The sequence below is a fragment of the Hevea brasiliensis genome, chromosome 16, assembly GCF_030052815.1.
Source record: "Hevea brasiliensis isolate MT/VB/25A 57/8 chromosome 16, ASM3005281v1, whole genome shotgun sequence".
Lineage (NCBI taxonomy): Eukaryota > Viridiplantae > Streptophyta > Magnoliopsida > Malpighiales > Euphorbiaceae > Hevea > Hevea brasiliensis.
Genome location: NC_079508.1, coordinates 45,244,714 through 45,259,646, shown reverse-complemented (window position 1 = coordinate 45,259,646; position 14,933 = coordinate 45,244,714). Strand labels below are relative to the sequence as shown.

The 14,933-nt window shown below is 30.7% G+C and overlaps 2 protein-coding genes across 2 annotated transcripts; both read right to left on the bottom strand.

Annotated features, from left to right (window-relative positions):
- Positions 1-592: 592 nt before the first annotated feature.
- Positions 593-5,965, bottom strand: LOC110635289 (50S ribosomal protein L21, chloroplastic). Its single transcript, XM_021784572.2, has 5 exons — positions 5,560-5,965; positions 4,999-5,079; positions 2,792-2,893; positions 2,620-2,694; positions 593-844 (listed from the first exon to the last, which is right to left on the bottom strand). The coding sequence occupies exons 1-5, from the start codon at positions 5,890-5,892 to the stop codon at positions 773-775; spliced, it is 663 nt and encodes a 220-aa protein (XP_021640264.1). The 5' UTR covers positions 5,893-5,965; the 3' UTR covers positions 593-772.
- Positions 5,966-6,658: 693 nt separating this feature from the next.
- On the bottom strand, positions 6,659-11,551 carry LOC110635287 (calcium-dependent protein kinase 11). The gene is made up of 7 exons (XM_021784570.2): positions 10,869-11,551; positions 9,650-9,793; positions 9,371-9,523; positions 9,127-9,242; positions 8,165-8,332; positions 7,815-8,039; positions 6,659-7,335 (listed from the first exon to the last, which is right to left on the bottom strand). The coding sequence occupies exons 1-7, from the start codon at positions 11,422-11,424 to the stop codon at positions 7,144-7,146; spliced, it is 1,554 nt and encodes a 517-aa protein (XP_021640262.2). The 5' UTR covers positions 11,425-11,551; the 3' UTR covers positions 6,659-7,143.
- Positions 11,552-14,933: the final 3,382 nt, after the last annotated feature.

The window sequence follows — 14,933 nt, the reverse complement described above, 5'->3', positions numbered from 1 at the left end:
AGCTGATTCATTTCTTTGATTTAAGAGGAAGCAGAAACATCAACTTTTGCTGTGAATTGGACAGTGTCAAACAGGAAAGGCTGATGTGATGAATTAGAACAAATCATCCAAGAACTGTTACTTTAATTATTTAGTGGTGCTTACCAAATTTATGACGTGAGAATGAGAGTTTATTTATATATTTATCATCTCTCCTTCCTAAAATAAATGATCTCTAGCTAAAAGGAGAAGGGTAAATATGAGAAAAGCTCTTGCTTGGTTCAATGGCCTACTTGCGAAGTAATTTAACGTGTACCATCAAGGAAGTGAAAACCTTGACTGGCCGCGAAGTCAAGACATATGACCAACCAAACATACCTACTAAAAATTTTAAGTTTCTGGGCTGAATTATCTCAATCAAACAAGTTTATAAATCTAGAGAGGCCACAAGAAAATCCTGTTGACACAAGTATTAAGCTACGTTCAATAGGATGCATGTATAGCAAGATCATGTTTTGTGGTCACCCAAATTAATTTCAGCAATACAATTACAAAGCAATCCTCCATGCGTAGCTCATATGTATGCAAAATGGGTGGATATTGATTCTACAGATGCACAATCTACAAGTAGCTCATTTGCAATTGATTTTCACAATTCATCATTAGAATTCAGATTTCAATCTAAAGACTATCCTATAAAGGAAATTACATACATGATGCAACATTGAATGAGAAGAAATCTCAAAAATATTGAATGTTATCATTGAGTACACTCCAAAATCTTTGAAGAATCCTACGAGTCCAGCGTAACTGCTGGATATTCTTGATAGCCCGTGATGCCTGTTATCCTTATTCTTGTATTTGGCTGCATAATCAAGTCAACCATATCAAAACATCACAGAAAGAATGAGTCAACAGAAGGTTGCATTCATCAATCGAACTAGACAAAAGAAATAACGACAGATCTTTCATTTTATTTCACTTTCATTCTTCTTGAAATGATAGGGCCATTATCAGATATAAAAGTTCATTCCCACTGTGTGTGTGTGGTGGGGGAAGGGAATCATACTCTATTGTATGCAGCCTCTCCCTTTCTGGCTGTTTCCACGACTTGAACCCATGAGATTCTAGACACGATAGAGCACCATGGTTTGCTCTCGCCAAGTTAAAATTTTATTATGCAAGGGCTATTATCTTATACAACATCAACAACTAAACTTTAATCCCAAACTAGTAGTGGTCAATTATATTGATCCTTTTTCACCAATTAATTTAGCTCTATTTGAAATCAATTCTGAATTAATATTTAAAAATTGTAAATCCCTTTATATTGCTTCCTTTCATATCATTTTAGGTCTCTCTCTTTCTCTTCTCACTCCTTCCACATACTTTCCTACTGGGACACCTGATACTCTATATTGGACATGAACAAACCATCTTAATCGGCCATCTCTTATTTTATTCTCAATGTGTGCTACACACACTCTTTAACGAATGAAGTTATTCGTAATTTTATCTATTATCATAAAACTAGACATTTCTTTACATTTGCATTTCCATCATATTCATCTTGTTGGTATGTTGTACCTTAAATATCCAACATTCACTCTCCTATAACATAGCTGACCTGACCACAGTTATATAGAACGTGCATTTTACTTTTTCAGGATTCCCACAATCGCATAGCACCTCCATTCCTTCTACTAGAATTAAATTCGCAATAAATATATTCAGTCTTATTTCTACTTAGCCTAAGACCCTTACTCTCAAGAGTCATTCTCCTTAATTCCAACTTTTAGTTAACTCCATTAGTTTTATGATTAAGACAACATTATCTGCAAATAACATGCACCATGTACATCATCCTAAATATGATTGGGCCATCATCTTATATAGTAGTTAAATTTTATCTGTCAAAAACAGGGGATCAAGAAAATACATTTTATGAAAAGATGCAGGAACATACATAAGGATTTTTTTTTTTCTTTTCTATAAATTGCTTTTTATGCCAACTCTAGTTCATGTAAACTTTTTGCAAGGGATAGCAACTCCATCTTTGCCATGCTTCAGGTTTGTATAAATTGCTGATGGATTTGTTAAGAGTAATAGATGCATTCAAATGCAGCTCAAGCAGATGAAAGCTCTAGCTGGAGGTTGATGGGCTTCAAAAGGATTAAAGGGAAGAGAGACAATGACAAGGAAGAATAAGAGTTGAACACTATAATAATTACAAATGTGTATCCATTTAACTTGAATACATTGATTTATAATTTTGTTTATTTCCTTTTCGTTAAACAATCAAAAATCAAAACTAAAACCTGCAAACCTTAAAATGCACATTTGCCACCTGGGCTGAGTCTCAAAAGCATAATGTTATTTTCCTCCATGTTAACTTAAAATATAAAAGAACCAAAAACTAAATGTGTTCTTCTTGTCAAGCGAAATGACACACGTATAGGTAAGGGGCCAACCAGAAAGACTTGCTCAAACTCGCATATTAAAAGAGTGGTCCAATTATAAGAGGCATGTGAAATACATGCATCAACTATAATTGCATTCATGCGAAGGATTTTGTTTATGGCTAGTACACCATTAAAATGCTTTAAGAGAAAAATAATAAAACAATAATAATAATAATACCTGCCGATGACCAATATTTCTCCGATAGTTTTTCTTCTTCTTATACTTGAAGACAACAACTTTGGGATTTAATCCCTGCATCAGGAATACACGAGTGCCAATTAGAAATGGATGATAAAAATAAAAGTGAAAGCAATTGGAAAGAAATAAAGCACAACAGCAGTGAAACTACCTGCTCTTCAACTACAGCATGAACAACAGCATTAGTCACAATAGGCTTTCCAATATAGGTGCTAGCTTTTGTTCCAACAAGTAACACTTTGTTCAAAGCGATCTGCACAAGAATCCAAAAATTATACATTTTAATTGAGGAAACTGCAAGCAGCCAAAAAACTGAAACTAAAAAAATCTGATAGATACTAAATTCTGATCAGAACAGGACATTATCAAGTATTTAACATGGAATGGAGGCAGATAGAGTGTAACATTCCAGATTTTTGGGCAAGTTAAACACAGCAGCAGCATATTACGATAGAGAATCTAATAAATTAACCATTATCTTAAATCAAAATCCCACAGCAGTTTTGACTATTTTATAAGTCACCTAGATGGTACAATATGTTTACTATTTGTTATTGTTGGCATTTGCATTTTTAATTGTTCACCAATTACTATTGCGAAAAGAATTAGAAATCCTAAATTGGGAAAAATTGCAACAGCCATTCCCTACAAGAGAGAAGTTAATAATTTCACATGAAGTTAATGCCCTCAAGACTCGAATCTTCACACTTGTGGTGGTGCCGCTGTACCAGGCAATGGCCCCTACACCTGGATGCTTATGTCACACCTTTTATATCATCAAGATAGTGTTCATAAGATAGTACATTTATCTACAGATAGAATCAATGATTTTGGGTTTTACCTTTTCTTTCTTTAATTAATAACAAGAAATTTCAAATAAAAGGAAGTAGATGAAAGAAAAATTTTCCCATCCAAAATGAAAGGCACAGGAACAAAAAAAATTTCTGATGAAAAGAGAAGTAGCGGGAATAGAAGTAAAAGTAGAAGAAAACTACTAAACAGACAATGAAATCCAAATCATGTTCTTGGCTGGTATAAATATCCTTAAGTGCAGCCATTGGTCCCAGCCAGAAAATGAGATAACAGTTAAATGTTATCGTTGGTACATTGAATATCTTACAGAGTCAGATAGCAGGATTACTTCGCTTATAAATCTACCGACTGTTAAGTTCACTTATCTGAAGAAGCAGAAGTGAAGGGAAAAGAACCTTACAGACCACCTTAAGCCAATAGCCCAGAAATTGATAAATATGTTATAGCATCCACAAATATACTTTTAGTGGTAGCTGGTCCAAAACTTCTACACACAAAAATTGTCCACCAGAACCATATGTTCTCATTTAAAATGCAAGTTCAAACAATTACTGAATCTCTTCATGTCATCCATTGAAATGCCACCATTGTCCATCACCATAGACACCAAAAAAAGATAAGAATTTTACTCCTGGTGGATTACTCAAGGAATGATTGAGAACAGAGGTTATTCAACGCCTTTGTAAATTGTAACCAATAATGCATACCCTCCACTACTAGTGGTCATTTACATTTGACGTGCATCAATTTCTTGATAATCTGAAAAGCATTCATCTTACAATCATCCTCTGTAACTGTAGAAACACAACTTGTATGTGCACATAAATGACAGAAAGGTGACCCATCAGTTTCAAAATAACAGAAAAAATCAGAGGTTTATTTGTGGTAATTTTTTATATGGTTGACTGAGACATTTTCCAAAGCTATCAACAGCACAAAGAATGGACCTCCTGGCGGATAACAGAATAGGTACTATGGAACCAACTTGAAGACCCAAACTGACCTAGAAACACAACACCGACAATGACGGAACGATTATCCCAAAAGTTATTGACCTCAGTGAGGACCTGTCTCATTTATTTTTAAGCACTAAAAACGATGGCAAAACTCAATGGTTTCCAATTCCCAACAAAGCAACCTGTTTCAAAACTAACAATGGCCAAATAATATGTTTAGGCTGCCACAGCATCCCCTCAAACAGTAATTTTAATTCCTCTCCATCTCTCTCTCAGTTGCGATTCAAGCATGACATCCAGGTATAAGGTATAACCCAAACCAGACTGTTAAGCTTCAAGGAATACAGTTCCATTTCGCAACCCATTGAATAGTCAGAAGCAAGCATCCAAATAAGAGTGAAGACACCATTACTACTTTTATCATAACCACAACCTTACCAATCAAAAATCAAATACACCACACAAGATAACAATTCTACTGCATAAGCAAACAATAAATAATATTACTAAAATTAAAATTGCGACAAGCACGCAAGATTTAATTCTAAAGCAATCGAAATGCACACAAAAAAACATAGGAAGCACATACCTTATCATTGACATTAGCACCTTTCAGCCTCTGAACATAAATATATCGCCCAGGGATGACAATATACTGGCGTGATCCAATCTGAAACAAATTTGAAACACAAAATTTAGAGAGTGTTCTACTAGCACAGAAACACAGAATTTGAAACACAAATTTAAGACAATGTTCTACCCCACAAAATTTAAACTTCACAAAACGACTATAAACAATCTGAAAACCTCACATTTTACTTTATATAAAACTGAAAGGGGAGGTGGAAAATTTCAGAGCTATCATTTTGATAAACACAACATTAGTCAACCAACTAAAAGTAGTAATTAAATAACAAAAATAAAACTCTGGGCAACCACAACGGTACACCAGAAACCCAAATTACAGTTCACAAAAATAAACTTGTTAACCATTAAACTAGTATAGAAAGGATTAAATTCAAGAACAAAAAAGAAACAAGCTGAGCAATCACAAATTACACTTGAGAAATACATGAAATTGAAAATGCAAAAAGAATCAAAACCCAATTGGATCAAACTACAAATGCTATCGTTGACATTCATCACTCACCATAACAACAGCAAAAACCTCCTCACGCTTGGGCTCTTCCTTGGCAACATCAACAACAGCAGCAGAAGCAGGTTCAGGTTCAGGATCACGTTGGGACTGAGTTTGATCAGCTTCGACCTCAAGGACCGGAGCTTGGGATTCAGAGGATTTGAGAATGGGCAAAAATGAGGGTCTTGTGGAGGCGAGTGTGGGGGTTTTGGAGAGAGAGCCAAAGTTGGCCTTAGAAAGAGAGAGGGTTTTACAAGGAAAGAAAGTGTTTTGGTGATGGAATATTCTGCATTTAGAAGTGAAAGAAGAGCAGAGGGAGAGAGTTGAAGAAGAAGAAGAAGCCATTGTTTAGAAATTGAGAGCTCTGCGTCTCACACTCTCTCCGTGTTTGAAGCAAGCGCTTGGGCCATGCTACCATGGGCTTATCGGCTTATCCTATCCGTCTTCCCCTAAATTACCATTCTACCCTTTCAACTCTTATTTTCTTTCCACCGATTTTCTATTCACCTCGTCGAGTCTTAAAGATAGCGCAACGGCTTGTTTTGTAAAAAAATAAATTATATATAAAATTTACTTTTTTATTAAAATTATTTAAAAAAAAAATATTTTTTATTGTTTGATTATAATATTAAATTAATTAATTATATAAATATAAAATAATTTTTTCTAGAAAAGTTTAACAATAATATCAAACTTTTTAATTATTAACAATTTTTTTAATTTCTGAGTCTATTGAAATTGAGTCGATTATTTACTGTTTGAATCAACTCATATTCTAATTCGATTCAGATTTAATAGGGTCGTCCAACAATCGGCTTCCCTCCCGAATCGGAGTTGGTTCAAGCTCGAAAACAATTGATAGATTCTGATCTTGAATTTGATCGGTCTGATTTTGAACCCAAATTCTCCTTTGGCCAGGCCTAGATACAACTTGACAAATTGACTACTAGCTCAAAGTCAGTGACAATAAAATCACCATGTAACAACGGCAGCATGCAGGTTCTATGTCCCTCTCTTTCAATGGCAATACAGCAAGAAGGGAAAATCATATAATGAACATGGCATCTGCGAAATGATACCCATGAAGGTTTGTGACGACATCTATAAGGACTGAAGAAATTGTACAGTTTCCATTTTCCAAATCCAGATTACTGGGTCAAGGCTTCTTGGCCTTCATTTGTTCTGCTGGAGACTTTAGAAACTTTACAACAGAAAATGTTTATTATGAACAAAATGTGGCAATGGCCAGTACATATCAAAGCATTAAACCTACAACAATGGCCCCATGGCTAGAAAATCAACAACGTTAGCATCTACACTTAATTTACTTTGATGAATTGCTGCTTCTGTCGTAGTTATAGTGATCATGCAGTTAAACCTCACGGCATAGACGAATTCTAACTGTCGAACATCTGGGGCCACTAAGATGTTATTTTTCAGCTCTACAGAGCATAAATGAGATTTTATAAAACTTCTTCATCAAAACTAAGAATAACAGAATACTTCCAAGACTGAGCAAAAGATAGCTTTAAGAACTTAGCTGTAGCCTTCATTCCTTCATTGCTGCATGTTGCTTAAATATACAAAAGAACACCTTCAGTTAGTGCTAGCGGTTGGTTCATTGACCAATTCGTTGGTAGCAGTGGTTGGTTCATTGACCGATTCATTGACTCCCAAGGCATCAGCTAGATTGAAGTTTAGATTGCTTCTCATAGTTCCGATCCTTCCAATTTCGTCATCTGTCTTTCTCATCATTGCAGTGAACTCTGCATAATCTATTCGTGCATCCTGGAAAAATAACATTTCACAGCATTGAAGTTCAAACCAATTTGAAATCATCTAATGTTATTTACACATTTCATCTCTAATAGAAATCATAAATGTTGAAGCAGACATTGAGTGATTCAAATCACTTGCCTGCAAAATTAGCACTAAATTGCCAGTCCAAAAACCTTATGCTTTGGTTAGTAAAACATGAATCTCTTTTTTTTTTTTTTTTTTTTTTTTAAAAATAGGGAAAAATTATGCCCTCCGCATTCTGAATCATAAAAAAAAATGGCCAAAACTGGAGAAATGTTCATCAATCAAAACATAGAAAACCAAAACTGACTTGAGGCTTAGTGTTTCTCCACCTTTAATAGCAAGTTTAGTCACCATGAGGCAATATTGACAACAAACCATCCTCAGGAGAAAAATGAAAATATAAAAATAAATGGGTAAAAGAAACCATTTTGTGTGACCGGATATATACCCACATAAAGACTTACATTGTCCTGATCAATTTCTTTGATCATTTCATCCAGTTGAACATCATCTAAACCAAAGTCTTTGCAAGCCTGCTGAAGCTCATCAACTGTGATGTAGCCACTACCATCTTTGTCAAAATAGGTGAAGGCTGCAATTAAATTCTCCTCTCTCTCCATCTTATTTAAGTGCAAAGTCGCAGCAAGAAATTCTCCATATTCTATTGTTCCATTCTTGTCAATATCAGCCTGAAGAAATTCCCCATGTGAGAACCATCAAAATCAATCAAGGTAACAATATCAAAATCACGCTTATTTACTAGGCATATTGAAAAGAACCATTTTCTATATATGGTTTCTAACAAATCATTTACCGCTTCCATTAGAGCCTTGATTTCAGATTCCGTCAGTTCGGAACCCACTCTCTTCAAACCCACTTTAAGTTCTTCGAATGTTATTGTCCCACTATTATCCGTATCAAGCATGTTAAACAACTCTTTCAAGCCACCAATTTCTTCTTCAGAAAGTCTTTCTGCTATGACCTGAAAAATGATTTTATAATTGTAAGAAATGATGCAAAATATTATAAATAACAGAAACCAAATTATTTACTACCATAGAAAAAGCACTATGCGAAAAAGCGAGGCAGCAAGTATTATAATTTATAACAGGCTTTCAGGCATGTATCAGAAATAACAGAGCAGTTGGAGTAAAATTTTATGATAAAATGCAAGTTCACCTGGTTTCTTGAATCCAAGAGTACATCCAAACTGAGGTAAAGTTGATGGTATTGTGCACTTCGTTTCCAAATGAAGCATATGCATATGAAACACAATAAATTGCTACAGAAAAAAAAAATAGCAGTAATAGTTTCTCCTTCCTCCTCTACTTATTCCCTTCACGCCACAGAAAAGCTACTTAATGATTGATTTCTTTGAAATAAAGATTGTGTCATTCACGTAATCACGTGAAAGGATAACCTGTTAATAAGCTTAAAAAATTGGATGCCTCGTGCCTTTGGAAGCTAATGATTTCAGGATCACAAGTTAAGATCACAACCATTCAGAATTTGATTCCTTGAATCAAAATAAAAACATCACCGAACAAATGTCATATGTACTGTACTTTTCCCAGTGAAACTTCACTTAGGAAGCAGATATGGTTCACTTTCTAAACCTCATTATTGGCTAAACATCATAAATTCTCATGCAAGATTATGCAATTTATAATTCAACTATCTCGGTGACTAGACCAATAAGTTGACTATCATATTACTGTCACAAAATTTTCCATAACAAAGAAGAAAATAATAGGAAATATGGATCATAAAACATACATGCAAAGCCATCTTTTTAAGTTTATTCATTGCTGAGAATTTCTTCAGGCGTGACAATACTGCAGAACCCAGAGGTTTGTCAGGGGCAACTCTGTCATCCACGATCCAGGGATTACCTGATGCATAAACCAATTCCATTATTATGAATTTACAAGAATTTTCACAATGATAGCAAATTGCTATGGTCCCTATGATAACAACTACATGACTAGGTTCCCATTATAATAAGAATGAAACAACTAACATAAGACTTCATGAGCAGAAATCCTCCTCCTAGGGTCCCTCTCAAGCATCTTTCGTATCAAATCTTTAGCATTATCAGAGATCTTAGGCCATGGCTCAGATTGAAAATCTATTTTGCCTTGTAAAATCTGTTTGAAAATTCCTGGTTCAGTTTCTGCAAGTAAGAGAGACAAGAAAATACATATGAACAAAAAGCATAAGAGAACAAAGGATCAACAATATAGCTGCATATTTCTAAGAATAACTGATGAGAATAATAGAAAATAACAAAGATCATAACCTGCCCAGAAAGGTGGAACCCCACTTAACAAGATGTAAAGAATAACACCTGCACTCCAAACATCTACTTCAGGTCCATAATGCTTGAGCAAAACCTCAGGTGCAACATAATATGGACTCCCAACTACATCAGATAAATATTGACCTGCAGGGGAAAAAGAGAATAGGGGCAAAAGTAGCCAACAGTTACTACTTGGCAAAGCACCAGTCAGTGAGCAAAAAGTTCAGCAAATGACAGAGTTGCACTGGCACAGCCCTAGAAATTCAGATATTTACAGCCATTAAAATTAATCATTTTTACAAGGCAATTATCACTTAAGCATGCTCAGAAATCCCATACTTATATTATGTTGGAACCGGATGAATATAGAAATCATTTCACTTGCAAATTTTCATAGTAGAATTTATTAGTAAATGATTTCTCAAATTTGATATCTTACATATTTCACTCCCAATAATATCTTATATTATTAATAAATAGAATTCATTTTGAAGTAGATAAGTTGCATATGCAGTTTAGAATTCATTTTTAAATTCTACCAATTTTAAGAGAATTTGGCTAAATAAAATCATTTTCCAAGGAATTAAAGAAAGAAAAATATAACCACAAAAGAATCAAAATTAACTAAAGTTCTAGGGAAAATAAAGCAATGAAAGAAAAGCAATCAGTGAAGGCGATCTTGCATAAATTAAAACCCTATATTCTGAACAATAGACTGACATCAACATTTCCACTCCAAGAAAAACACTGCTAATTCCACAAAAAACTGTAACGTGACAAGCATGCTCCTGAATCAACAGGACGAGGAAAAAAATCAAAAAAAGCAAATCAGCATCCTACAGTTGATAAAAATAATATGATTCATCAATTAACCAGGCTTTCAGCAAACAGAAACAAAAGAAGTTAATAATTTGATCCCACCACATAATCAAATAGCCAACTGGATCCGAATATAAAAAAGGTTCATGGCCTACATAATGAATCTAAATATATACTCAATAAAGACCAGGAAAAGAAAAGAAAAGCAACGAATACCAAAAGCCATCCATTATTCTAATCAATAAAAATTGAAATCCCAACAAATTGTGAATATATAAAAAAGTCAGTCATCAACAAAAAATCCAAGAAATCCCATCCAAGAGCCAATTTAATGAGAAGCAAAAGCAACCATATCTTCAAATATATAAATAAATAAGCAAAGGAAGAATCAAACACCAACCTGGCTTATAGAAGACAGAGAGCCCAAAATCTGTAGCCTTAAGCTGGGCATCATCACCATGGGTATCAAACAAGAAATTCTCAGGCTTAAGATCCCTATGCATAACCCCCAAGGAATGGCAAGCCTCCACCACCCCAACAATAGTTTTGATCAACTTAGCAGCCTCCTTCTCACTGTAATGACCCTTTGCCACAATCCTATCAAAAAGCTCCCCACCTGCACACAGCTCCATGACCAAGTGCACAAACATGGAATCCTCATAGGTTCCCTTGATTTGCACCACATTTGGGTGCTCAGAGAGATGGTGCATGATCTGGATCTCCCTCCAAACATCCTCATAGTCTTCTTTGCAGAGAAGCTTTCTCTTTGGGATTGATTTGCAGGCATATTGTTTGTTTGAGGCCTTGTTGGTACACAGATATGTAGTGCCAAATTGACCTTGGCCTATTTTCTTACCTATCAAGTAGTGGTCCCTCAGTCTTGAGGTTTGATATGGAAGAACTGTTTTTGCAGGCTTTCTTGTTGATGATGATGACGATACAGTTTGCTTCTTCATCGCTGCAATAATTATCTCAGATGATTTCTGGAGTTGATCTAACTCTTTCTCTCCTCCCTTTCTCAAGGATCTGCCATTTTTTCAGCTTTTTCTTTTTTTTTTCTTCTTATTTTAGTTAATAACTTCTTTTTTTGGTAGAAATAAATAATTTCTTTATTATTGGATTTATTTTTATCCCAATAAGAGGTTTTTTATTTTAATTTAATAATTAATTATTTAAATTATTTATTATTTTGTTTTAAAAATATAAGTATAAACATAGCATAAAATTTTATTAATGATGAAATTTTTAATTAGTTATAATTTCATTTTAGGTGTTTATAATTAAATTAATAATTATTTTTTTAAATAATTTTTAATAAAATTTATATTTAAGTTTATTATTATTATTATTATTATTAGTCTTAATTTTATGACACCTTACTTATACAATTAAAATATTATATACTTTAATTTCTAAGATTTTAATTTAAATAACATTTTAATCCTCTAATTTTCAATAAAATTAATTTTTAATTTAAAAAAATAAATGATAAAATTAAAATATTATTTTATCTAAAAAAAGACAATCAAAAGTTATTTGGCTTAAATGGTAAGGTTAAAATGTAATGGAAGGACTAAATTTTATAATTTTTTTTAATTTAATAATAATTTAATTTAATTTTAAAAATAAAATATATATATATATATATATGCAAATTTCACAAATTATTAATAAATTTAATAATCTCCCAATAAAAGAAAACCTAACTCATTTCTCTAGAGAAATGATGTGTTTATGATTTTAAGTAGAAAATTTGAAAAAAAAATCTACAATAAAATTGATTGAGAATTTCTTATTTTAAGAATTATTATTCTAGCAAATATATTATTTTTTTAATAATTTAATTTAATGAGTTTATAAAAAATTTTACAGATTTTAGATACATAATTTTATGCAAAATTTTCTCTAATTTTTTCTTTTTAAATATCAAAAAGTTGAGATAATTGAAAAAAAATAGATAATGCTCAAAATTTAGTGTCAATATCAAATTTAATAATATAAAAAATAAATTTTTTTATTAATTTTTTAAAAGGAATGTTGTCTTAATTTTTTGTAAGAGGTTAAAATGCTTTTAATTTAATAAAAAATTTTAATTTTTCTTTTTTTTGGAGAATAAGGCTTTTCGTTTTTACCTTTAACGGAAAAAAAATATAAGTTTTTAAAATGTACCCTCTAATTAAAATTTGTGCCTCTAATTAAAATTATTTGGATTATTCAAATTTTATTCACTCTGATTTTATATATATATATATATATATATATAAAATTATGTAAAATTAAATATTTATAAATGAGCTTCACCAAGTTTTTAAAATTCGACCTAATTTAAAAATTGAAAAAATTAAAAATTAATGATTTAAAACTTTAGACATTGTTTATTTAAATTCTTTTAAAAAAATAGTTTTAGTTTGTTTAATAATAATTTTTTATATATAGATATTAGTATTTTATTTTATTTTTTAATATTAATAAATTAATATTATATTATATAATAAATTAATATTAACATATTAAATTAAAAATATAATCCTTTATAATAATTTAAATTTATTAATTTGCATATCAATTTTATGTCACTAACAAATAATTATAGCATATACAAAATGAATTGATTTTGTATGAAAATTAACAAAGAAATGACAAAACCTCACATGATCATGTTTTATGGATTTTTATTGAGTTTTATCTTTATAAATTTCTAAGGATAAATTGGACCCATTATCCTTTATTTTTGAAAATTAAATTTTATAAAAATTCAATTCAAATAATTTCTCATTTAATTTTTTTATTTAAAATAAAGGAATTTAACTATTTTTAATTTAAAAAATTTTTCATTTTCAAAACAATAAAAATCAAATATAATTCAATTAAATTCTTTTCTTACTAATTATTTATTTTAAAAGAAGAGTTTCATAGATATATAAAATTATAAATATGTAAATAATTATGTAAATTATATATATATTCTCCTTGCTTGGATATAAAAATATTAAAAATTGTAGTTTAATGAATGCTTTTATCAATTTTAATGTTCAAAAATTTAATAAGTGAGATAATTTATTTTTTAATTTAAAAAATTATTTTTTGAAAAATAAAAATTAAGTAAAAAATAATATAATTGAGTGAGAATATTTTATTGCAATCTTTTTTTTTTGAAACAAGGAAGCCATAATTTAATTTCAATTGTCCAAAATTTTATTTAAAACGTTTTTTTTATTTTTGGTGGCTTTTAAAACGTTAGCTACAGTAGACTTGTTCATTGGTTCATATTTGAGCCGAATGTGGACAGAGACTATGCAGTTTGGGTCTTGTGCAGTTCGACCCGAATATTACATATTTAATAATTTTATATTAAAAATATATTTATTTAATTTTTTTCTAATAATTTTCATATTGTGTATGTTTGAAACAGATTTTTAACCTATCTTATTAAATCTATCATTATTAATAAATCTTAAATCTTTACATTGATAAATTTTAAGTGTATAATTTTTTTTATTTTAATAATGTTATTATGTGTTTTCTTTTATAAATTATTTTGATTATTTAAAGAAAAATGCTTTACAATTCATTTAGTAAGATATAAAAATTTAGAAGTTATTTGATGAGATAGTAAGAAAATAATTAAATAAAAAAATAAAATGCACAATCTACTTATTAATCAATTTACATATATTGTCAATATTATTGAATCTGTATTTTTTTCTATTCTATCAAATTTTTTTTTTAAAATATTTATATTAAGCGAGTTTAGTTGCCTAATCTAAACCTAGTGTGGTCTAAATCAATATTTACTATTTTTTTTAATCATCAAACAATAAATAAAGGCATTACGCATTAGTATAATCTACAATAAGAATATCTTCACTTATAAATTTGACTAAATCATGCCTCTTTTGAAAAATACCTTAACTCATTCTTAATTCGTGCAGGGGAAATGAAAAAGAAATTAAACAATGAAATGGAGAAGAAAAAAAAATTATTTTGTATTATTTAAATAAATTGTTAAAATAAAAAAGAAATATAATCTCTTTCTTAAAAAAGAGTAACTATTATACCTCAGAGGACATTTAACAATCTTAATCTAAATAATTTTCATTTCTGAAATATTTTAAGTTAATTAAAAGGTATATTTCTTTTCTTTTCTTTTCTTTTCTACTTGATGTCTAAACATGAGAATTTAAACAAAATCAACTTTTCTCCTCTCCATTACCCTCAATCCAATCAAAGGATAAAAAAACATTCTCAAAACCAAAATTTCCATCAATTAGGAAAGAAAATTTGGGACAGCGAAAAAAAAACCTCAAAATAAATAAGCGCAAAGCAAAGAAAATGAAAATAAAAATAAAAATAAAATAAAAATGATGCCAAAGATAAATAGAAGTGGCATGAATTATTGCTCAACTTTCCTAATTTAGGGGCCTTATACAGAAGTATGAGTATATAGATCCAAATGCATTATGCA